This window comes from Dendrobates tinctorius, unplaced genomic scaffold (assembly GCF_039654945.1).
Source record: "Dendrobates tinctorius isolate UK_male_01 unplaced genomic scaffold, ASM3965494v1 ptg000032l, whole genome shotgun sequence".
Lineage (NCBI taxonomy): Eukaryota > Metazoa > Chordata > Amphibia > Anura > Dendrobatidae > Dendrobates > Dendrobates tinctorius.
The window spans coordinates 30,950,001-30,973,860 of NW_027361700.1; the positions used below are offsets into that span (position 1 = coordinate 30,950,001).

Below are 23,860 nucleotides of genomic sequence, written 5' to 3' on the forward strand. Positions count from 1 at the left end.
CGCGGTGATTCCGCAGCACATGTCCGCTGTGTCCAAAGCGCTGCCGGCTTCTGCACATAGGCGATTCCGCACGGTTCAGTGAGCACATGTGGAATCACCTGCGTTCAAAAGCCGGCAGCGCTTTGGACACAGCGGACATGTACTGCGTCCAAAGCACTGCCAATTACTGACCGTGTGCACCTACCGTTAAAGGCCCAGGTTGTCATGTAACAAAACAGATACAAAGTCAAGTGGGCGTGGGGGCAGGTTTAAATACTTAGGCAAGGCACTGTACATACCCCCTTAATGACCTGAGCTTTTTTCGATTTTTAGTTTTTCCCTTCCCTTCCCTCCAGAGCCATAACTTTATTTTTCCGTCAATATGGCCATGTGATGGATTATTTTTTGCGGGACTAGTTGTACTTTGGAACGACACCATTGGATTTACTATGTTGTGTAACAGAAAACGGGAAAAAAATTCCAAGTGCGGTGAAATTGCAAAAAAAATTGCAATCCCACACTTGTTTTTTGTTTGGCTTTTTTGCTCGGTTCATTAAGGGTGTGTGCACACGTAAGCGTTTTTTTTTTCGCGTTTTTACCGGCAAAAACACTTAAAAACCGCTTGCAAGAAGCATCCCATTCATTTTAATGAATTCTTCACTTTTTTTGCATATTGATGCGTTTTTTTCCGCGGTAAAAAATGCAGCATGCTCATTTCGCGGAAAAATCCGCATTTCTAACTATTTTCTATGAGACTGGGGACGCTCCGGAAAAAAACGCGGAAAAAAATGCGCATTTTCTGGGAAGGAATCCAGTTTTCAGTCAGGAATATTCTGCATACGTGAGTACATGCCCTAAATGTTAAAACTGACCTGCCATTATGATTCTCCAGGTCATTACGAGTTCATAGATAAAAGAGAACCTAGACGTGTTTGGTGAAAAAAAATTCCAAAGTTTGCTTAAAAACAAAACAAAAAAACGCAATTTTCCGAGGCCCGTAGCGTCTCCATTTTTCATGATCTCAGGGATTATTTTTTGCGCCCCAAGCTGACGTTTAATGATACCATTTTTGTGCAGATACGGTCTTTTGATCGCCCATTATTGCATTTTAATGCAATGTCGCGGTGAACGAAAAAAAAAAGTAATTCTGACGTTTTGAATTTTTTTTCTTGCTATGCCGTTTAGCGATCGGGTTAATCATGTTTTTTAATGACCGATCGGATGATTCTGAACGCGGCGATACCCAATATGTGTATGTGTGATTTTATTTTATTGTTTTATTTTGATTGGGGCGAAAGGGGGGTGATTTTAACTTAGGTTTTTTTTATTTTTTTTATCTTTAAACACTTTTTTTTTTTTTTTTTACTTTTGGCACGCTTCAATAGCCTCCATGGGAGGCTAGAAGCATGCCATACTTGATCGGCTCTGCTACATATAGGCGATGCTCAGATCGCTATGAGCGCCACCCTCTGCTGGCAATAACCATGGAGGTCTCTGAGACCTCTGGTTGTCAAGGCAATGCGTCGCTGACCCCTGATCACATGAAGGGGGTCGACGATGCACTCATTTCTGGCTGGGCGCCGGAAGCACTAGTTAAATGCCCGCTGTCAGCGTTTGACAGCGGGATTTGTAGTTAATAGGCGCGGGCGGATTGCGATTCCACTCCTGCCTATTGCGGGCACATGTCCGCTGTTTATACCAGCTGACATGTTGCGGCTTTAAGGTGGGCTCACCACCGGAGCCCACCATAAAGCAGGGGACACCGACCGCTGACGCAATAGTACATTAGCAGTCGTAAAGGGGATACTGATGGGAGCGCGTGTGCTCTATCATTGGTGTGCAGTTATCAAAATGTCACTGGCATAGACTTACTGTAGCATTTAAGTGGCTAACAGCAGCATTCAAAAGAGCTCAGTTCCACTCGCTGCTGTTGACCACTTCAATTCCACAGACAGTCTATGCCAGTGACATTTAAATGAATTGCACACCGTTGATCAAGCACATGGGTTCCCATCTCCACCACCATGACTTGATTGTGGGGCACCGATGAGTTATCATGGCAGTCGGTGGGCTACTGAATGTCCCAATCACTGCCATCTCTGTAGCCAATGCATAGTAGGTTCTGATGCACAATTGGAAAAAAAAAAAAGTATATATTTGAAACAGACAAAAAACAAATTTAAAATATAAAAATTTGAATCATCCCCTTTGACCTTAGGGAAAAAACCCAACTAAAATTAGTATAAATAAAACAGTCAGCTCGCTACACAAAAACAAAACGGTCTTTAAGGAGTTAATATGGAATATGAAAATGGGTATAGCCCATGAAATAGTCCCTTTAATGTTAAGTCTCAATAGGAAAAAAAAGTCTTCTTAAAAAGCTGTTCTGCTGTGCCAGCGGGAGCGGAGCTACAAATAGGCTCCACAACTTACCATCTGGGTAAGGATCTCCAATGGGGATCATGCTTTGAGCCTACAAGAGAAAAGAAAATCATCAGCTTTTCCCCATACAGACTTGACGTGATGATCTGCAGATGGAACGTGCATGGGAACCCTAATCGTCCGAATATAAATAGCAGCGTCAATACAGCCAGTCTAGCGGAGCTCTGATTACTTACCGCATCCCAGGCTGCGGGGTCCTGGCGGAAGATTGCATTAGTCAGTTCCACCGACACTCTCTTCCTGTAATCAGGGTTCTTGTCCTCAGAGATACGGAACAGGACAGCAGCGGCGTAGGTGGCTGGGCAAGAAGGGGAAAACTAAGGTCAACAGCTCTGCAACCACAGGAGGTCACACACGGCAAAACCCCTACGAGTCTCACCTGTGCCCTCATTACGGGAATGCAGGAGCTCCATAAGTGGAGCGGAGGCTCCCTCCGCATCAATGGTCTCGGCCGCCTCTTTGTCCTGCGCCAGCTCGCACAGCACTCCTGCCGCCACTCTCTGGATGTTCTCTACTGGGGAGTATAGGAGCTGCACGGGATCAGAAACCATTGTTAGTAGGAACAGTGATCACAAAGCCTCCGCCTGCACACGTATACGGGATTATGTATGCCGCCAATATGTAATGAGGCGCTCATCTAGTCTTGAAAACAATTTAAGGAAGGCAAAAGGGGCCAATACCCTGTGGACTTCAACACAAATGATTCAGAGCAGAAATTAACTACTAGGTTGTAAAGCTAGGACCCAATCAGTGTTACTTGAGCTCTGTGTGGCAGTATTATTTATTGCCACTCTTATTTAGCTTAGGCGTGGATTTTAGGTGGGTCAAAAGCGACAAATATCCGGTGGACTCCATCACACTCTGTAGGATGATTCATAGCCGGATCAGTGTTCTGTCAGCACTGTGTGGCGGTATTATTTATTAGGACGGTTTCAGCCAGGTGTTCATGTTACTTTCAATAGGAAAAAGGAAAGGGGAGTTTTGAGACCCCTAAATACATTAAATAGCTGAGCGTTCCCTCACCTCCCAATTAATGCATTTAGGAGTCTGCTATCATTTAGTCCACTGACTATCTCGGATGTAGGTAGGTCAATACAATAATAAAAATGCGCCTAGGTTCCCTATATACAGTGGCATGTAAAAGTTTGGGCACCCCTGGTCGAAATAACTTATGAACAGTTAAGCAAGTTAAAGATGAAAATAATAATTTTGACCAGGGGTGCCCAAACTTTTACATACCACTGTACACGTCCATATGTGTGTGGTATTGTGCCATAGCAGTAAATCAGGTGACAGTGAATGCTTCCTATAACCACGTAGCCCACCTCCCATCCCCCACTGTATTGGAGCATTAGGGGTTATATACACTATATACGCAGATCTCATACACTGCGTATTGATCCTCCAGGTCTCGCTGAACAAACCTCGGTTTTAACAGTAACTCTGCCCATCAACATCCCGGAAATATGGATCAAGTTAATGGAGCAATTAGATGCACAAATGACTAATTAATGAGGCGGGATTCTTCCAGCGCAGGACTCCTATACTAATCAATTACCGCGGGCAGCGGCTAGCGCTGGAATATCCAGGGACCACGGCCGCACAACACTTCCTCTGCTGCCACATTTGTCAGCATTTATTGCCTACGGCGAGGCTTCCAGCAGCCATCACACCGGGCCTAATGGCCAAGGTCAGGAAAAGGGCGACTATTCAGCATCAGGACAACGCGCTCTTGGGGACAGGATTTCTGTTCTATAGCAATAAAGCACCATCGGAGCACGCCATCTTTTTATGGGCGAGAGCAGACACCTCTGGGTTTCATAAACCATATGAGACTCCTTACTGCAATACGTTATAGCCTAGGTTAAATATTCGGATAATTGAAAAGGAATTTATTATAGAGACTGCGCCATTATGGGCTGTCCCTAACATTTCAGCTTTATTCACTTGACGCGCAACACCAGGCACGGCCACGAACAAGAGTGGCGCTGTATTCCTAATTTCATACGGCCCCATTAGCCAGTTCTTAGGCATGTAGGACAATTTTTTAGGAGAATATTAAAAATTTTGCTTTTTGACATGCTATTGCATGTTCCCGAACTCGAAATGACAAGCCCATGAGGATGGATCAAACACATGAAAGTCCATTATTCCAAATTAAATTCCATACTATCCAAATTTTTGCAGCGAAAGCATCTCAGCCAAATGCCCCACAATCTACCCTTTAACCCCATAGCAGACTAATGGCCATTTTATGACAGTCTGTACTATGGGCCTAAAGTTGGCCAATTGGACGATAACCGTATAATAAAGAAAAACTGCTTGTGCGTATTGATGGGTGAACGTGCTCGGATAAGACGTTTTCAGAGCATGCTTGTGTGCTGAAGACAATTCCCCCCCCCCCCAAAAAAATCACATGCAGATCTTTACAAACTAAATCCACTGACATCTTTAGATCTTCTATGTGTTGCTGTATTCCCCAGAAATTAGTGCTGCGATTCAGATGCAAATGAGCCATTAAGTGCTCTGGGTGTGACGGAGCACTTCCCGAGTCTCTGCCTCCAGAGGTAGTTTCTCTGGCTTGCACTAGCAGTTTTAGTTTGATTGATCGCTCATGTTTTGATTTGCTTGCCTGACAGGCAAGGAAGTCCCTTTTGATTATTTTTTTTTACAGGAGCATAGGTCGCCCCCTTTAAGCACTAAACTTAGCTCCAACAGTGGAGTTCCATCCACAATTTCGCCCCCGGGATTACATATGGACACACCTCAATAGGGCATATGGAACACTTGGCTTTCATGAAACAACCCTATAAATATGTGAACCCCTAACCTGTGCACCCACCGTACAACCCACCAGTCCTATCACCGGTGAGTCACGCAGGCGTCATGCATCATTACCTGTACAAACAAGGGAATGGTGTTGAGTCTGTAGATTTCCATGCGATTCATGGGCTCGCGGGCCAAGATGTGCAGGGCTCCGGTGCAGCCTTCCACAATCTCCTCCATTCTGACACCATCCTGGGGAAATAGTATGACAGATGACGACTAACGTTTTCCACTCTACTTAGCACCATGAATCAAGAGAATGGCTGGACATGAAAAATTCATGTTGTCAGATGTAAGGGATGGTGACAATATTCAGCATGTTCGTACTTGGGGATGTGAGCGAGACTTCGGCTCTCCCCTGAATAAAACATTTAGACGCAAAGGAGACAGGCGGCATAAATGTAATCCTGGCAGCTAAAACATGCCACGGAACTCCAACGTCCACAGAACTAAAAAGGTGCAGAGGACGAGTGGTAGAAGGAAAGGCAAAATTACATTTTTGCCCTCCAGACGCCTTCATCAAAGGGCCCTCGAAGACCAATATGTGGGCCCTTCGTTCTCCACAAACTCGGTCTCAGAGGCCTTACCACAAAGGGGTTGTACACTTATTTCATAGAAAAATGGACTTTCCTTTTTCTATGAAGTATTCCAAGACATCCAAGTGGAGACGTGTCCTTGCTCGGACATTGCTGCAGCATCAATGAGGGGTGAGCTGAACTAAATCCTTTTTTCTCCAAGTTGTACACTTATACAGAAAAGTACCTTCCCCCATAAATGCCACCACACCAGGTTGTATGTGGCATTGCACCTCAGCTCCCATTAAGTGAATGGGATTGTTTTGGGTTTTTTTTCCTTAGGAAAGCAGCCATATTATTCTGATCCAGTATGTGGGCTACAGGCTTTTTTTTTCCCATTGGGGATGAAGTAAGCGGCAGCCAGAAGCTTCTCATCTTCCCCCAGGAACAAGGGATGAGACATGCTCGATCCGTCCTTAACATCTACCATCATGTTTTTCTGATCAGGTACAACCCCCTTAAGTCTCCCCAACAACCCACCAGTATGTAGGCAACTTCCCTCCCCCAAATAGAATGTAGAAACCCACAGTGGGTCTCCCTACATACTAGGATGGGTAGCGTTCATATCTGCCAAACCAGATTGAAGAAAAGAAAAAAAAAAAAAAAAAAAAGACATTGAGATCCAGCAGCGACTTTCTTCGGAGAGTGATGACTACACAGGAACTGGTCTGATCTGTTGTGGCCCATGGACATATCACAGCTTACAACCCATCCAAAAACCAGTGCACTGTATGTCAAGCATGCAACAAAACACGGCACCGCCATATGACGACCCCCTGAACTCACCGTGTACGGCTGCTGGGTTCCTGACGCTGCGTGTCTCTGTGCATCCTGGTGAGCTTTAACCAGCAACTGCACCAGACGGGGGATGACCCCGGCATCATGAAGTGGGGCGTGATTGGCAGGACACAGCGCCAGGTTTCTGATCAAGCCAATGGTTGCCTGTAAATTCGACAAATGATAATTAAAGCATACAGGAGAAAAACCAGCCCCAGTTAAAAGGGTACTCCCATTTCCAAGATCTTATCCCAATATGTGGCAGGCGTAATCATAATAATATTAGCAAATACCTCCAAATAGAAATGTAGTGTAGTTTTTCTGATTGACTATGTATCTTTCCTCATGTGCAGGCATTGCAGGACCTTAGATATCTATGGTTATGACCTCTAGCAACTAGCTGCCACTATTTCAGTGGCCGTAACCATGGATACCTAAGGTCCTGCAATGCCTGCACATGAGGAAATACATAGCAAATCAGAAAAACTATACAACATTTCTAATTGGAGTTATTTGCTATTATTATTACTACACTTACTACATATTGGGATAGGATTTTGGAGATGAGAATACCTCTTTAAGTGATGCCGTAAATGCTGCCATCAGCCGCCACTAGAGGCAGCTCAATGAAAACGGATTTATTATTGCATCCAATGGAAGCTTTACAAGCTACCCAGGCAATCTACACTAGTGCCATCTTACCTTGACCAGAGGCCACTGGAAGGGTTGGCCGATCAGTTTGACAATGGCTGGGATGCCATAGTGAAGTCTCACTGAGTTCTGAGCCACCTCTGCATCAGAGTGACGACTAGTGAGATGTCGGAGAGCGCAGACTGCGGGCTCAGCAATGTCGTCCTTGTCACTTGCTCGGAGGATGGTGTGGATCAGAGATTCCACCCCGTTGCTTTGGGTGACCAGAGTTTTGTTGCGGCTGTTGTTGCAAGTCAGGTTGGACAGAGTACCAGTCGCGCAGGTCAGGACATTGACGTCGTCTGAGCTCAGCTGGTTCACCAGGATCTTCAGCACATTGTCCAGGCCCTCCTGCAAATAAAAGCAATAATCATTGTAACTATGAAGGAAAACTGAACTCTGCACCGTGACGGATATGACGAATCCTGGAAAATAATTTATACATTTATCAATGTGCCATATGGTGGCATAACACACTGAAGGTCTCCATGCACATTAGACAAAAGGTAGCCAAAGCTGTCAATTTTGGCTGATCATCTCACCTGTATGGGAGCCACTACTGACGTCAGGAGACATAAGGATAGAGTGATTACATTTAATCGCCATCTCCATTTGGAGATAAGTTGCTGGCAGGTGAGAAAGGCTGAGCCTGGGGAAATCGGGAGAGATCAGCCAAACGTACTGCTGACAGCTATATAATGTGAATGGCCAGCATAACACCTAAATACCAACAGCACCCATGACCACAAACACTTGCAGGTAATTAGGAATTCACACAGGAATTTTTCAGGTTCTTTAACATCTGTACTAGACAGAATAAAATATAAATGAGATCCGTTTACAGCCGCTTGCTGATGGTTTCCCAAGAAACTTTTTCTTGCACAGAGTAAAACATGAAGGAATGACTGACACAGCTGCTGTATACAAAGAAGGACTATTGAAGGGTAAAGGTTGTAAAGAATCTCTCATTTTTAATGACTGATGAGGTCAACGCTGCATGATGGTATCCGCTCTTCCGGATTACGCAGCTACAAATAAAGGAGTAAGTGGTGATAAATGGGAGAGGACACAAGGCCGAGTGTTCCAACACACGCTGAGGTGTGGTCGGCTTATAAACCACAAACCTCGGCAGGCTTACTTGTAAGGTGTGCGCAGTAACTCAGCCGCGTACACACCTATGTTTGGTTTAATTGCTGCCTGTAATATTGTTCTGCAGCTCGTCACAGGAGCAAAATAAGGGCGACTCAAACTCCTCCATTTTATGGGATCATCTACACTAGCTGTCATCGTTGAATCAAGATTGTACTGCAGATAGACAGTATATTTGGCCACCCTGTAAAAGTCTAGGTGGGAACTTGTACAGAACACATCTGCCCACGGCCTGGATCTACGCCCAGACACAACGATCAGATGAGAACTGTGTATGGAGAGCACCAGGAGTGGTGAGATCAGTGATAGAGAAGACGATCATCTATTCCACCAATGGTGGGACCTTACCAGGATCAGACAAGTATCTCAGAATGGGCCAGTGTCTTGTTGTGTACCCATGCACAGGAGGGTTGAAGCGCTATCCTTCACCTCTCCAGCACACTATGTAAATGGTTGTTAGGGTATATGAACTCTTCTCTATGAAAACAACATCAACCATGTTGGCATTCAACATTCCCTCCCCACCCACCACCTCCAAAGAAGGTCTACCGTTGTCCTTCTGCACATACACGCTCACCTTAGCTGAGCATACTTGTTTTCAATGAGCAATTCAAGTGAAATCTCACAGCAAATAAATGTTTAACCATCACCGTAAAGGTATGTTCACACATGGCATTTTTGCAAAATTTTACATAGTGCATTTGATGTGCAAAATACGTAGCATGTTATAGTACCAGCATAATCAATGGGATTTCTGAAATCTCACGAACACGGTGCAGTTTTTTTGGGCATGTACTTTGAGCCCTTCTGGTTTTTTAGCACTTTTTACCCATTCAAATGAAAAAATTCAAGTAAAAAATGATACAAAAAGAGTGAAAATGTACATATTGTACACAACTCTTTTCCTGACACCACCAGTTTTTTTTTTGGGGGGGGGGAGAGAAAAATAAAACCACTGCAAAAATGAAACATGTGAATATACACTAAAAGGTACAGAATCTACACCTGATGGAAGGTGGGAGAGGGACAGATTAGCCCGACTTCAGCTAGAACATATCTGTCCTGGTGACCAAGTGTAAATACGCAAAATTTGTAGGCAGTTCCGTAATTTTTAGAGAAAGGACCTACTAGCTAATAAATGGGTGCGCCTACATATCAATATGGCTGTGATTCGGCATAGCGATCTGGACGCATTAGAAATCTGCTGATTACAACGTCCCATGACATCAGGCCCGTATGTCTCATGAAATTTTATGAAATGGGTCACAGTGCCAATAGTGAGTAAACGGCGCATGGTGTAATCATTGACTTATAATGAATATTGCTTCATTTAACACAAGCCATATCTTTACGAAAAACACTTCCCTTTTGTCAAATAGGGAAACCAGATATTTCTCCAAAGATCATGTCTTTATACAAAATCATATGGTTCCTGTACGGATGTTTTTGGACTTTTACATGAGTACTTCCTTAAATGTAAATGGACACAATTCGGAGGCTTAAATATACAGTATGGATCCATCTGCTTACAAGATCTAATTTAGATTTGTGTGAAGAGCCACTCTGGACTACAGAATGCCTGTAGATCACCAACCAGTAGACATCAACCGTACATCAGCTACACTTAAGTCACTATCGACTTTTCCAATGGCGAGTTCCTCACCTGTTTAGTGGCCACATCAGACAGGTTTCTCAGAGTCCACAAGCAGTTCTGTACAAGCCTAGGGCTGGAGCTTGTAAGATGTTTCCCCAGAGCCTGCATTCCTCCTGGAAGCAAAGGAGACAATTAAAGAGCTACCAAAGGATGATTAGAAATGATATAAAGGCTGACGAGACCCAAGGCAACCACAAAAAGCACGCCGTGACAAGTACCTGGTCCTAGTGTTTACAACAGCCTGAAAAGTGACAGAATCCTTCAGGCCAAAACTAAAGATTGTGCTATTAACATTCCTAAGTAGTAATTTTCACTTTCATCTTGGATCATGAAGAGCTCTAATATCACTCTGGTGGGAATATAAGCTCAGCCCTTGGCTACACAAGGTCAACACATCCAATAAAGTTTCTATACTACAGACAAGAGTAAAAGCTGATTAGATCTATAGACCATAAGCAGAAGGGTCAGAGCACCTCAACCTTGAAGACAGCTTGTCCAAACATGAAAATGCAGATGTGGAAAGTAAAACTCTGGTGATCTGCACAACTAAGGAGGGCAATCACTTCCACACCATAACACATGACTTCTAGGATCTCCACTCCTGGGAAAAGGACTACATGGTTGGGCTTCCCTTGTGAGCCAGCACTGCACGCAGACATGTGTGACAGGTTATGGAGCAGCTTTTGCATGCTTGGTGCCTTCAAGCCATGCCAAAGTACATCACAAAGGGATGTCTGACGGCTCAGAACAGACGGACTAGCAGCTGACTCACTTAGTGGAAAGCAGCGGAATTAGTGGAGAAGGATTACAGGGAAAAAAAAAAAATCACAATAACAGATTAAAGGAAAATTGTCCTCCTCCTCTACAAGAATGCAGAAGTTTCAGTCATACATCACCAGAAACTAAGAAAGCCCCACTCCCACTAACAAGAGGTCTCCATATCATCTTACAGTCTTAAAGGGGTACTACAGTATTAGAAAAACATTGCAGTTTCCCTTCAAAAACAGCACCAAGTCATGACCTTACATGAATACCAATGGTATGTCGTTCCGAGTGGTCGTGGGCATCTTCACATATAGCCAAGTAGAACAAGTGAAAATCAAATTCCAACTGTGACCTTATAGACTGGGCTGGGAAAACCAAATTTAGCGAAAGGAGATGTTGTGGCCACAACCGAGAAGCCATGGAACATAACATCCACAGCTGTATCTACAAAGAATTCCTCTGGGATCTTCTACTATCCTCACGGCTTTGTGACTAAAAACAGACAGGGGAAAAGGGAAGGGTGGACAAATACGTTCTTCTACCACTCAAACACTTTAGTGCCAAATGGGTCACGACAAACTCCTTACCAGCTTCAACTATGGCGGGCTTGTTGCTTGGGCAGACGGACAAGACTTTTAGCACCCTGCTGGTGGTCCACAAAAGCTTCTCGTAGTTGTATGTCCTCATGATCTGCACAAGACCTTGGGGTCCTCCGTTGGCCAGGATGATGAGCTGTGGAGATGTAGGGTGCGAGTTAGTTTAATAGACCTTTATTCAAGGTTACTACAACACATAAAAAAAACATTGCCATTAATTTCTGCGTTTTCTGCTCGCGTACTTCACCCTTTAGTGATACCCTTTTGTAAGGTACAATTGTGGCCAAAAGTATTGACACCCCTGCAATTTTGTCAGATAATACTCAGTTTCTTCCTGAAAATGATTGCAAACACAAATTCTTTGGTATTATCTTCATTTAATTTGTCTTAAATGAAAAAACACAAAAGAGAATGAAGCAAAAAGCAAAACATTGATCATTTCACACAAAACTCCAAAAATGGGCCAGACAAAAGTATTGGCACCCTCAGTCTAATACTTGGTTGCACAACATTTAGCCAAAATAACTGCGACCAACCGCTTCCGGTAACCATCAATGAGTTTCTTACAATGCTCTGCCCGAATTTTAGACCATTCTTCTTTGGCAAACTGCTCCAGGTCCTTGATATTTGAAGGGTCCCTTCTCCAAACTGCCATTTTTAGATCTCTCCACAGGTGTTCTATGGGATTCAGGTCTGGACTCATTGCTGGCCACCTTAGAAGTCTCCAGTGCCTTCTCTCAAACCATTTTCTAGTGCTTTTTGAAGTGTGTTTTGGGTCATTGTCCTGCTGGAAGACCCAAGACCTCTGAGGGAGACCCAGCTTTCTCACACTGGGCCCTACATTATGCTGCAAAATTTGTTAGTAGTCTTCAGACTTCATAATGCCATGCACACGGTCAAGCAGTCCAGTGCCAGAGGCAGCAAAGCAACCCCAAAACATCAGGGAACCTCCATGTTTGACTGTAGGGACCATGTTCTTTTCTTTGAATGCCTCTTTTTGTCTCCTGTAAACTCTATGTTGATGCCTTTGCCCAAAAAGCTCTACTTTTGTCTCATCTGACCAGAGAACATTCTTCCAAAACGTTTTAGGCTTTTTCAGGTAAGTTTTGGCAAACTCCAGCCTGGCTTTTTTATGTCTCGGGGTAAGAAGTGGGGTCTTCCTGGGTCTCCTACCATACAGTCCCTTTTCATTCAGAAGCCGACGGATAGTACGGGTTGACACTGTTGTACCCTCGGACTGCAGGGCAGCTTGAACTTGTTTGGATGTTAGTCGAGGTTCTTTATCCAACATCCGCACAATCTTGCGCTGAAATCTCTTGTCAATTTTTCTTTTCCGTCCACATCTAGGGAGGTTAGCCACAGTGCCATGGGCTTTAAACTTCTTGATGACACTGCGCACGGTAGACACAGGAACATTCAGGTCTTTGGAGATGGACTTGTAGCCTTGAGATTGCTCATGCTTCCTCACAATTTGGTTTGTCAAGTCCTCAGACAGTTCTTTGGTCTTCTTTCTTTTCTCCATGCTCAATGTGGTACACACAAGGACACAGGACAGAGGTTGAGTCAACTTTAATCCATGTCAACTGGCTGCAAGTGTGATTTAGTTATTGCCAACACCTGTTAGGTGCCACAGGTAAGTTGCAGGTGCTGTTACTTACACAAATTAGAGAAGCATCACATGATTTTTCGAACAGTGCCAATACTTTTGTCCACCCTCTTTATGTTTGGTGTGGAATTATATCCAATTTGGCTTTAGGACAATTCTTTTTGTGTTTTTTTCATTTAAGACAAATTAAATGAAGATAATAATACCAAAGAATTTGTGTTTGCAATCATTTTCAGGAAGAAACTGAGTATTATCTGACAGAATTGCAGGGGTGTCAATACTTTTGGCCACAACTGTAGAATTAGAGGCCAATCAGAAAATGAAGACCTCCATAGCTGGGAGGTTGGAATCTTCTCATAGATGTAAAGGTGATGAATTCTCATAAAAATGGTCTATTATTGACCCAGAAACTGCACCACTCTTGTCCATAGGTTGTTGGTGATATTATATTCACTTGAATAGGCCCAGGCATAAATACCAGGTCCAGACATTGCCAAAAGAGGTGCAGTTTCTGGATATTATTTATAACTTCAAATGTCTGCTTTTTTAAGATATAGTGCCTCTCCTGTCCATGGGTTGTGTCTGATGGTGCAGCACAGCTCCTTCAAAGTGATTGAAGCCGATCTGTCAAACCGCACATGGTCTGTACATACATTTGGTGACAAAGTCATGTTTACTGCAAGATCACATTTCTTACTGCAGAATATAAATGGCAAGGCCAAACCGGGAATGCGGAAGGCACTGATTAGTGCGCATACACTGGGGATATGATATCATTACCCAGATACACACAGGATTAGTTCTGAGTAGATATTTATAGATAGTTGATCCAAGAACCATTCAAAACTGCTCTCACCACCTTGCTCTGTAATTAGATAGCATTTTTTTTTTTGGGGGGGGGGGGGGGTTGCGAGGTGGGAAGGAGGTTGTGTTGGTGGTAGTAATGTGCTCTCTTGCCACAGTTATTCATTTGACATTGCAGATCTTCCCAAAACACAGATATTGAAGCCTTTGATGCTTGATTATGTGGTTTGGACGGCAGCTTGTTACAATAGGCGCGGTCGCGGTACGCATCTGTTTCTTAGAATCAAGGACAAAGCGAGCATACAAATAACATCCGTAGACCGGTGTCTGACTTCTAGCTGAGGGAGCAAAGAAATATTGTAATAGATGTTTAATATAAATTGTGTTTAGCACAATGGGACAGGGTTATTCTGCAGAGTCCACTTTTTAAGCCCAAAGATGCCATGAATGTATGAACTCACCCATACCAATGTGTTTTCCCATTTTTGATGGCCAGTTTACCCTGAGAAACCTCCCTTAAAAGGGTATCACTTTTGAGGTCAGTAGTTCTGCTCAGTGGAAATCTCAGAGGCTAAATTGAAGGGACAGAAAGCACAAGACTATCTACTAATACACATATAAGATTAAAAAAAAAAATCACCAAGATAACAGACTAAGTCTGTTCCATCATGCCAGGTCTCAATAAGCGACAGTAAAGGCCCCGTCATACATAGCGAGATCGTTAGCGAGATCGCTGAAACTTCACAGGTTTTTTGACGCAACAGCGACCTTGCCAGCGATCTCGCTACATGTGACACATAGCAGCGATCACTCCCCCCCCGCTGGATATCACTGATCGTGCTCAAATGTCCTAGGCCATTTTTTGACCGTTGGCATCCCGCTGGCCAGCATGCATCCCTGTGTTTGACGCCATAACAACAACGAGCGACCTCGTTGAAGCACGCCTATCGAGGTCTGAGTCGTCAGAATAGCTGCTGTGTGACAAGGTCCCAACGACCGCCGAGGGATCGCCGAATCGTTGCTGCGTCGCTGAGTAGATCTGCCTGTTTGACAGCTCACTAGCGACCATGTAGCAACATATCAGCGATCCTTACCAGGTCGTATTGTTGTCGGGATCGCTGGAGCGTCGCTATGTGTAACGGGACCCTAAGGGCTCGAATTCATCAAAGCTTTGAAACCAGAAAATTGGTGCAAAATGATTTTAGGTTGCAAAAATGTTGTGCAAAAGTTTTTGTAACATTTGGCGTTTTCATGCCAATCTGAAGTGGCTCCATCAATGTGGGGTGAGTTGGGAGCAGTCACTGCAGGGCTGGGCGTAGTGTGGCTACATCAAACTGTCAAATATTGCAAAAGTGTCAGCATTTTGAAAAGTGGTGGCTCAGTGGTTAGTACTGTTCCTTTGCAGCACTGGGGTCCTGGATTCAAATCCAACCAAGTACAACATCTGCAGGAGTTTGTATGTTTTCCTTATATTTGCGTGGGTTTCCGCCATTAATTTATGTAAAGCATTGAGAAATATGAAGACACTATACAAGTAATCCATAATAAATAATAGTAAAAGCATTTCTGGAGTAGCATTGCTGGTGAGGCTCAATGGAAGTGCATGCCACAGAGAGGATGCACCAAATTCACTAACTGGTGTGCACCTTTTCATGAATTTGGAGCATCATATTTCAGCAAGCCCTTTAATACTGGTGTACAGAATGTATCCGCCCCATAAGACAAACTATCAGGAGTGATCTTTGCTAGGAATGTGCATTTCCCCATACTCAGACTGTAGACAGGCTGTCAATCACCTGATAGGCAAAATGCTCACTCATTGGGTAAAATTATTTTTACGCTTGTGCAATTATCTCTGTTCTCGGCAGCACATCTTCCTGTGTAAATAGGACTTGTGCTGCTGAGAAAACTGGCTATGCACACAGATTAATCGTATTAACTATCAGTGTGTATGGAAGCGAGATCAGCAAATCTAAAAAGGCTGTTAAGTGTCAGCCGATTGGCTTCGACAAAGCCAAATCAGCACTCATTTAATGCGGTGGATTGGCTAGTCTAAATCCATGCTCAACTTTGGGTGCTATAGTTTCAGTTTTCGCTACGTCATGTCGCCTCTGATTTTTGCTCCTTTGTTCTTTTCAATCACTGTTTATTGTTCGTTGTTTATCCTTATAGGATGTTGAAATGTATGTTCATACGATTAAAAAAAAAAACGCCATGTCGCCTCACCTTGCTCTCCTGATTTCCATATGCTAAGAGTTGAAGACAATCTGTTGTAATGGCCAAAAATTTGGGGTTATTCTTGTTAAGCAATGGGACCATTTTTTGCAGTCCATCAGCCAAACGTACGGCCATCTTGGCACCTTCCTGGTAGAGCAGGAGATTGTGCAGAGTCGTGATGGCATAAAATAGCACTGACTCCACGGGAGAGCTAGAACATAAAAATAAAAGATTAAATTGTGATACCTGTATAGAAAAAAACAAACAAACATTGGTTTTAATGGTCTAATCGAGACCAAGGCTTGATGGGGTGGTTACCTAAGCATTCGAACCAGAGCAGGAATTCCTCCAGACTTGAAAATGGACAAAAGCCCTTCTCGATGGTGGGACAAGTTGTGCAAAATGCTGGTAGTACAACGGGCAGTTTCCATGTCACTTGTGTTCTGCATGGTACGTACAACGGCTGCAACGATCTGTGGGGACTGCATCAGTGCTCTGCGGGATGCTTCCTTTTTGGAGAGCTGGTTAACAATCATGGAGGCCTTGCTCACTACCACCTGAGGGAATAAAATGAGGACACTTGTGTCACTTAGATCAATATTCCTGGACTCTACCTTTATATCGCTCAAGGTTAGTCTGCTCAAAAATTTCCCCTAACCGTATTTCTCTAGATTTGATGCGACCTTACCGGATCCTCATCGTTCAGGAGTTTGGTCAGTTCAGGGATGGCGCGGGTGGCCAGTTCAGCATCATCTTGGTAGTTAATGAGGTGGACAATGGCAGATTTCAGCATCTGTGAAGGTTCGGCAAGTTTCTGCACATTGGTCTGTTGCCCGTCAATTTGTGTTGTCAATAGGTAAGATGAGTCTTCCACAGTTTCTGGATACATAGCTGCACGAACACGCTGGGCTCGTGTCATGGCAAGCTGGGACTCCATATCTATGAGATGAAGGAAAAGACGACGAAAACCCCAAATTAAAAACCCTTGAAATTTCTCAGTAACCCAACAGTATCTACAACAGTCCGAATTAAGGTTTAATGTATGAAAATGGAAGTAGTGATGGTGCCTGCCAGGCTCAGGTGGCATAACAATTTCAAGCGAGCCCTAGGAGCTCTAATGCTGAAATTTGCTGAAGCAGCGCCAAAGAGGGAAGAAAGCGTGGTATGGTGTTTTTATTTTACAAGTGGGACTTCCCAGGTAGTGAACAACCCCTGTAAATTGAGAAAAGTGCCATTCATTCCTAAAGAAGATACCTGGTCCTTGCTGTTGCTGCTGCTGGGAGTACGTGGTGGTCTTCACAGTGGTGTACTGTTGAGAATAGCCAAAGTCGTCATCGTCCAGCAGCACGGTCTTGCCGTTCAGTGATGGTGCCGAGGTGTTAATTCCAGAGTTGATGCCGGAATCATAGGTGTAAGATTTCTGCCACTCCGTGACCTTAATGGGCCGCTCCGCTACCTCGATTAACTCCATTCTACTTCTGTGGAGAAGAAAACCACGAGGATCAGTTATGTCTACTTAGCTAATTTGCCCACAATACACACAGTGCGCCGCGTCCACGAGAAGCCATCTGTTTGCTAAGAGAACCAGTACCTAAACATAAGCACAAGACCCAAAATCCACAGGCTAGGTATGAAGCAAACCGTACAGGCAATGCTGCCTAAATATACTATAATATAGATAAAGTGATATGTTCTGCCCCTTTTAGGAACAGTTCCTACGTTTGGGAGATATTCCGCTGCTCCAGAGAGGAAAACACAAAAACCTCACAAGGCATTTACAGCTGGCGTGCTTGGTGAAAATGTTTTCTGCAGGAGACAGCTGGCGTGTAGCAATAGGATGGGAAAAAAGCGGCAGCGATTCGCGGAGCAAAGGCAATGCATTGGGTGGCACACAGTGGGTCTCCGCCGAACGTTCAGATATACTATACACAACAAAGTTGGAGAAACACAGACGGCACGCTATACTACGTTCTCCATCGCCATGTTAATAGCAATACGCTCATTAAGCAATGCCATTAATGGCTGAATACACTGTTGGGTAGCTACAACTTTAGAGAGGGGCCTGGAAAGAACAGATGCTGGAAGACAATATTCCCAGTTTGATATCAGCAGATGCTCTGCAAAATGCATTTTTAAAGATGGTCTTGGAATTGGGATAGAAGCTGAGCAGTCTCAGGGCTTTAAAGGAATTGGCAAGCCAAAAATCCCATTATCACACCCCTGATCCTCTTCACTGTGGAGAAAATCATCATCAGTGAGCTTTCATGGCAAAAGACAAGACTTCAGAGCAAACAAACAGTACGAGATCAATATAAAGAACAGAAGAGTCGGCCAATAGAGCCAAGCTCTAGGAGATGAATATCAAAGTTACTCTGACAAGGATGACAATATATATCCGTGGTCAAATCCATCCAACTTTACTTGGCCATGGCACTTAGATCCACCAAAATATCCTACATCTGTCGAGTGATGTTTCATGGCAGTGGTTAACAGGAGAGAAGTGATGTATAGTTTCTTTTGAACATTGGCCATACATGGTCTCATTTTTGGCCATACATCAGAACTTTTCCAGATCCTCCAGAGTGTTCTCCTCCCCATCAACTCATCAGTCATAGTAAAGTGTTCAAACCTAGTTCTGCCTACAATGAGGAAGGAAAGTATCTCCATGTCAGAAGACTGGAAAACACCTCAATGGCCGAGCATAGCATCTTGGCAGGATATCTCAACCTTCCTTAATATACAGTGTATATATATATGCACACTGAGTATTTGAAGCAGATTTTTTCAGCACCAAAACCGCTGTGTAAAATACACACTTTGACACAATTTTAATGTGCATTTTTTTTTCCTCCATTCAACTAAATGGGAAAAACAAAACAAAAACACATGCTTTGAAGGATCAAATCACAAAGAAAATATGAGCACCAGAAATCCTATTCATTCACTTTGCTGGTGCTGTAAAATTCTATGTTTTTTTCCTTGAAAAACACAATGTGCCCCAAAGCAGACTATGGTTGGTGCAAACTATTTGTGTGACGAGGTCTGTTTATGAGGTGGATGCCATCTATAGGTGGCACCAGAGATCTACAATATTTTATTATCCTTTGTGGAAAGCAAATTTGCCTTCTCAGGGTGTATAGCCTGTCCTAAAAATCTTACTACGCAAGGAGACTGTACCAACTACAGTATAAGACCTAGACAACTTTGAAAAACACTTTGAGAAAGTATAATTGCATGGAAGCCAAATGGCCTTATTACATACTACTCCTGGACGCTTGATGTTAAAGTATCTGTTTGAAAACGAAAACCTAGTTTCTGGAAAGTTTTGTGCAAGTCCGGCAAGGCCTGGGAAAATTGCAGACTCTTCCGCAAGGTCTTTCCTTATTCTGAGAAAGTTGGCAAATACGCCTTATTCTAAGCTCATCAAGTGATGCTAAAGCCATACTACAAGCAAACTGATCAGCTTCTTACTACTGGATTAGATAACTGCTATGTTTGAAGGACCTACTGGACCATATAAAACAAAAAACTATTAGAAGAGTTGTCCAGTGATATGCGATAACTTGTTGATGTGTGAGGTGTCCGACCACTGGGACCATCACTAATCGGCAGAATGGGCACCTTTATCCCGGTTAGTAAGTAGCGGCAATGGGCATGCTCGGCCCTATAGAGAACCAATTGACCACTCAATTTTGTAACGGGTATAAAAGTGACCAGTTAGAGGAATATTCCTGCTTCTATCCTTAAGGGCAGGTCCCAGCGGTCAACAAGTCATCACCTATCCTGCACATAGGTGATAAAGGAAATGACTGGTGAAAACCATTTAAAGCTAAATTATTCATTTATCGTTTCAGCCAATATGGTTGTGTTTGCACCTTTACTTTGAACACAACCAGTAATAAGTAAAGAGTCCTTAGTGACACCTTGGGCACTTACACCTTGTTGACCTCTTGACTACTTCCACCGATCTGAAGAAAACCTGCAATTTCACTTTGGATGTTATCAAAGTTGATCAGACAATACAAAAGTTTTTTTTGGTCAAAGTCTGTAGTCCAATGTGCGACACTAGTGTAGGAAAGACCCAAAACAGACAACACTGCGAAGTGGAAATATTTGAAGGCCACGTGAATGCAAATGCTAGAGATTGCACATGGGATGGGTGGAAGAAGGTGGCGAGATCGGTGAAGGGAAGACTTGATGAATTATAGAGAGTAGGTACCAATACAACCTTTCTGGTAGATCATAATCAAGATAATCCTGGTTGCCATCAAAAAAAAAATTCCAAAAAGTTACAAAGGTATGGGTACTGAAGGTCCTTAGACAAAAAAGGTCATTCAATATGAAAACTTACAGCAAGAAAGCAAAATGATTCCTTAAACAGAAGAAAGACGACAGGGAGTGGAGAAGGACGAGAAGACGCCTTGTTAGGGAATAATGTGCCAAATGGGATTGCAAGGGGGGGGGGAAATAAGCAAGACAACAAACAAGCAGAGACAAAGCCAGCTGCTCGTCAGAGGGCGGCACACCCAGAACTGGAATGTCAGCCTGTCACAGAGTCCCTGCTCAGGGCTTCCTCTGGAGTTACAGGGTGGGGGAGAAGCGGCCAAGCTGGTTTACCTAGAAAACAAGAGGCAGGGAAGAGATGGAGATTTGGTTTCAGGGCTTTCTCTAGGCACAGGCTCATCTCTCTGCTGCCCCATGGGACTGGCGGACAAAGGGCCACTCAATGCGCTGATCACAAGCACAATGCGAAGAGTGTGTCAACACAGTGTTACTTCAATGAGCCGCTGCAAAGGTTTTGTTAGATTGGAAAATGCAGACATGCTCCCAGTGTACTGGGAAACAAAGGGCACGCTTCATGCCAGGATTGGAGGGCACTTATCTGTGTGCTGCAATTGTGAGAGCCACCTGGCTGTGTCAGACAATTATAGCTGGCAGAACAAGGGACAGAGTGTCCTCGCGGGTAACACCAGGATCGGGAAAAGATATAGGATATGTGGAAATATGGTGCCAAGCTGTGCTCTAGTGGAAAAGGCCAAGCTTTACAGGGTGCAAAGGGCCCCTAGGCCACGTAAGGAGGCGCTAGTAATATAAAAGGCACATGAGAGGTGAGCTACTTACAATACATTTTGGATTTGGGAGAAGAAGCTCCAATAGATCCAGGACCATCCCAAATGGCACAGATATATGGTTACATAGAAGAATCTAGTTCTCTCCCTCCTAATTCTCCATTTGCCGACCCTCCTCCGCCATGTAACTATGACAAACCAGGAATGCTGGGGGCATCAACAAGTTTGTACAGATCCTGTATTAATCATAAATTCCTTTATAGAAAACAGCGAGGAGGAAACCAAGCACAAGCTACACTTGCCCTGTACACCATAGTCTTCTGAGACTGGCACTGTGCAACATGCAGCTGATTCTTCTGGAGATGGCGTGCTCAGTGCTATGCCAACCTGCCCGCGCTGAGTCCCAATGCCTCTCCCTTCCCGAAAAACCTGGGGCTGCCTGTCAAGCACATTATCCTGCCCTGCCGGGCATGCTCTGCCACACCGCTAAATAATGCGCCGAGTGACACATTCACTTCCCATACCAGGCAGGAGACCAAGACTGTCAGAGAGGCTCCGGGAGACAATGCTAAAGTACAGAGATTCCTACAAATTAAAAACAAATGGCGGCATTAATTATTTAGTGGCCGGTATCCACATTGCATGTGTATTGTATACATGTGTTACCGCACTGTAAACCACCCAGGGCCGACAGGAACATTCCTGGGGGGAGGACAGGGGAGGGTGATATCACGAAGCCAAACCACAGTGACATCGGTCGGGTCGCAATGCCACCACACCTCGCGCTAAAACCAGCCATAGACATTAGATATTTATCTGCAGACAAGCTCAATTTAGTAGCATCTGCTTAAGAGTCACACGGCACGTTACCAAATGTAGTTGGCTCGTAAAATGGTCTGCAGATAAATATCTTATGTGTAAGCCAGGCATGACCATCATATTCATATGAAGTGGCTTGCAAATGTATTCCACCCCCCCCCCCCCCCCCACACACACCGCTTTTTACCCATTTTGTTACATTACCATCTGTGGTTAAATATTTTTGTAATCATATTTGTGTGTGATGCATCAGACTATTTTGTGCTAAATTGGTGAAGTGAGAAAAATATAGAAATAAATTACATTTATGGGATCAAATAAAAATTGGCATGTGCATATGTATTTGCCCCTTTTGCACAAGTCACATGCTTAGTGAAAGAAAATCTGATTGTGTGCAATCTACAGTTGTGGCCAAAAGTATTGACACCCCTGCAATTCTGTCAGATAATACTCAGTTTCTTCCTGAAAATGATTGCAAACACAAATTCTTTGGTATTATTATCTTCATTTAATTTTTCTTACATGAAAAAACACAAAGAATTGTCCTAAAGCCAAATTGGATATAATTCCACACCAAACATAAAAAAGAGGGTGGACAAAAGTATTGGCACTGTTCAAAAAATCATGTGATGCTTCTCTAATTTGTGTAATTAACAGCACCTGTAACTTACCTGTGGCACCTAACAGGTGTTGGCAATAACTAAATCACACTTGCAGCCAGATGACATGGATTAAAGTTGACTCAACCTCTGTCCTGTGTCCTTGTGTGTACCACATTGAGCATGGAGAAAAGAAAGACCAAAGATCTGTCTGAGGACTTGACAAACCAAATTGTGAGGAAGCATGAGCAATCTCAAGGCTACAAGTCCATCTCCAAAGACCTGAATGTTCCTGTGTCTACCGTGCGCAGTGTCATCAAGAAGTTTAAAGCCCATGGCACTGTGGCTAACCTCCCTAGATGTGGATGGAAAAGAAAAATTGACAAGAGATTTCAACGCAAGATTGTGCGGATGTTGGATAAAGAACCTCGACTAACATCCAAACAAGTTCAAGCTGCCCTGCAGTCCGAGGGTACAACAGTGTCAACCCGTACTATCCGTCGGCATCTGAATGAAAAGGGACTGTATGGTAGGAGACCCAGGAAGACCCTACTTCTTACCCCAAGACATAAAAAAGCCAGGCTGGAGTTTGCCAAAACTTACCTGAAAAAGCCTAAAACGTTTTGGAAGAATGTTCTCTGGTCAGATGAGACAAAAGTAGAGCTTTTTGGGCAAAGGCATCAACATAGTTTACAGGAGAAAAAAAAAAGGCATTCAAAGAAAAAAAACACGGTCCCTACAGTCAAACATTGCGGAGGTTCCCTGATGTTTTGGGGTTGCTTTGCTGCCTCTGGCACTGGACTGCTTGACCATATGAGTGCATGGCATTATGAAGTCTGAAGACTACCAACAAATTTTGCAGCATAATGTAGGGCCCAGTGTGAGAAAGCTGGGTCTCCCTCAGAGGTCATGGGTCTTCCAGCAGGACAATGACCTAAAACACACTTCAAAAAGCACTAGAAAATGGTTTGAGAGAAAGCACTGGAGACTTCTAAGGTGGCCAGCAATGAGTCCAGACCTGAATCCCATAGAACACCTGTGGAGAGATCTAAAAATGGCAGTTTGGAGAAGGCACCCTTCAAATATCAGGGACCTGGAGCAGTTTGCCAAAGAAGAATGGTCTTAAATTCCAGCAGAGCATTGTAAGAAACTCACTGATGGTTACCGGAAGCGGTTGGTCGCAGTTATTTTGGCTAAAGGTTGTGCAACAAAGTATTAGGCTGAGGGTGCCAATACTTTTGTCTGGCCCATTTTTTGGAGTTTTGTGTGAAATGATCAATATTTTGCTTCATT

General features: G+C 43.8%; 1 protein-coding gene across 3 annotated transcripts in view; it reads right to left on the reverse strand.

Annotated features, from left to right (window-relative positions):
- The window catches only part of JUP (junction plakoglobin), a 64,802-nt gene that overhangs the window by 11,643 nt on the left and 29,299 nt on the right, over positions 1-23,860 (reverse strand). For all 3 annotated transcript variants that reach the window (XM_073572703.1, XM_073572704.1, XM_073572702.1), the window contains exons 2-13: positions 17,335-17,558; positions 16,769-17,019; positions 16,399-16,637; positions 16,090-16,291; positions 11,445-11,589; positions 10,102-10,205; positions 7,302-7,640; positions 6,609-6,764; positions 5,320-5,439; positions 2,801-2,951; positions 2,598-2,719; positions 2,413-2,452 (exon numbers count right to left, since the gene is read on the reverse strand). In XM_073572703.1, coding sequence (XP_073428804.1) covers positions 2,413-2,452; positions 2,598-2,719; positions 2,801-2,951; positions 5,320-5,439; positions 6,609-6,764; positions 7,302-7,640; positions 10,102-10,205; positions 11,445-11,589; positions 16,090-16,291; positions 16,399-16,637; positions 16,769-17,019; positions 17,335-17,551 — 2,086 coding nt within the window. In that variant the 5' untranslated portion in view covers positions 17,552-17,558. The remainder of the gene's footprint in view (positions 1-2,412; positions 2,453-2,597; positions 2,720-2,800; positions 2,952-5,319; positions 5,440-6,608; positions 6,765-7,301; positions 7,641-10,101; positions 10,206-11,444; positions 11,590-16,089; positions 16,292-16,398; positions 16,638-16,768; positions 17,020-17,334; positions 17,559-23,860) is intronic.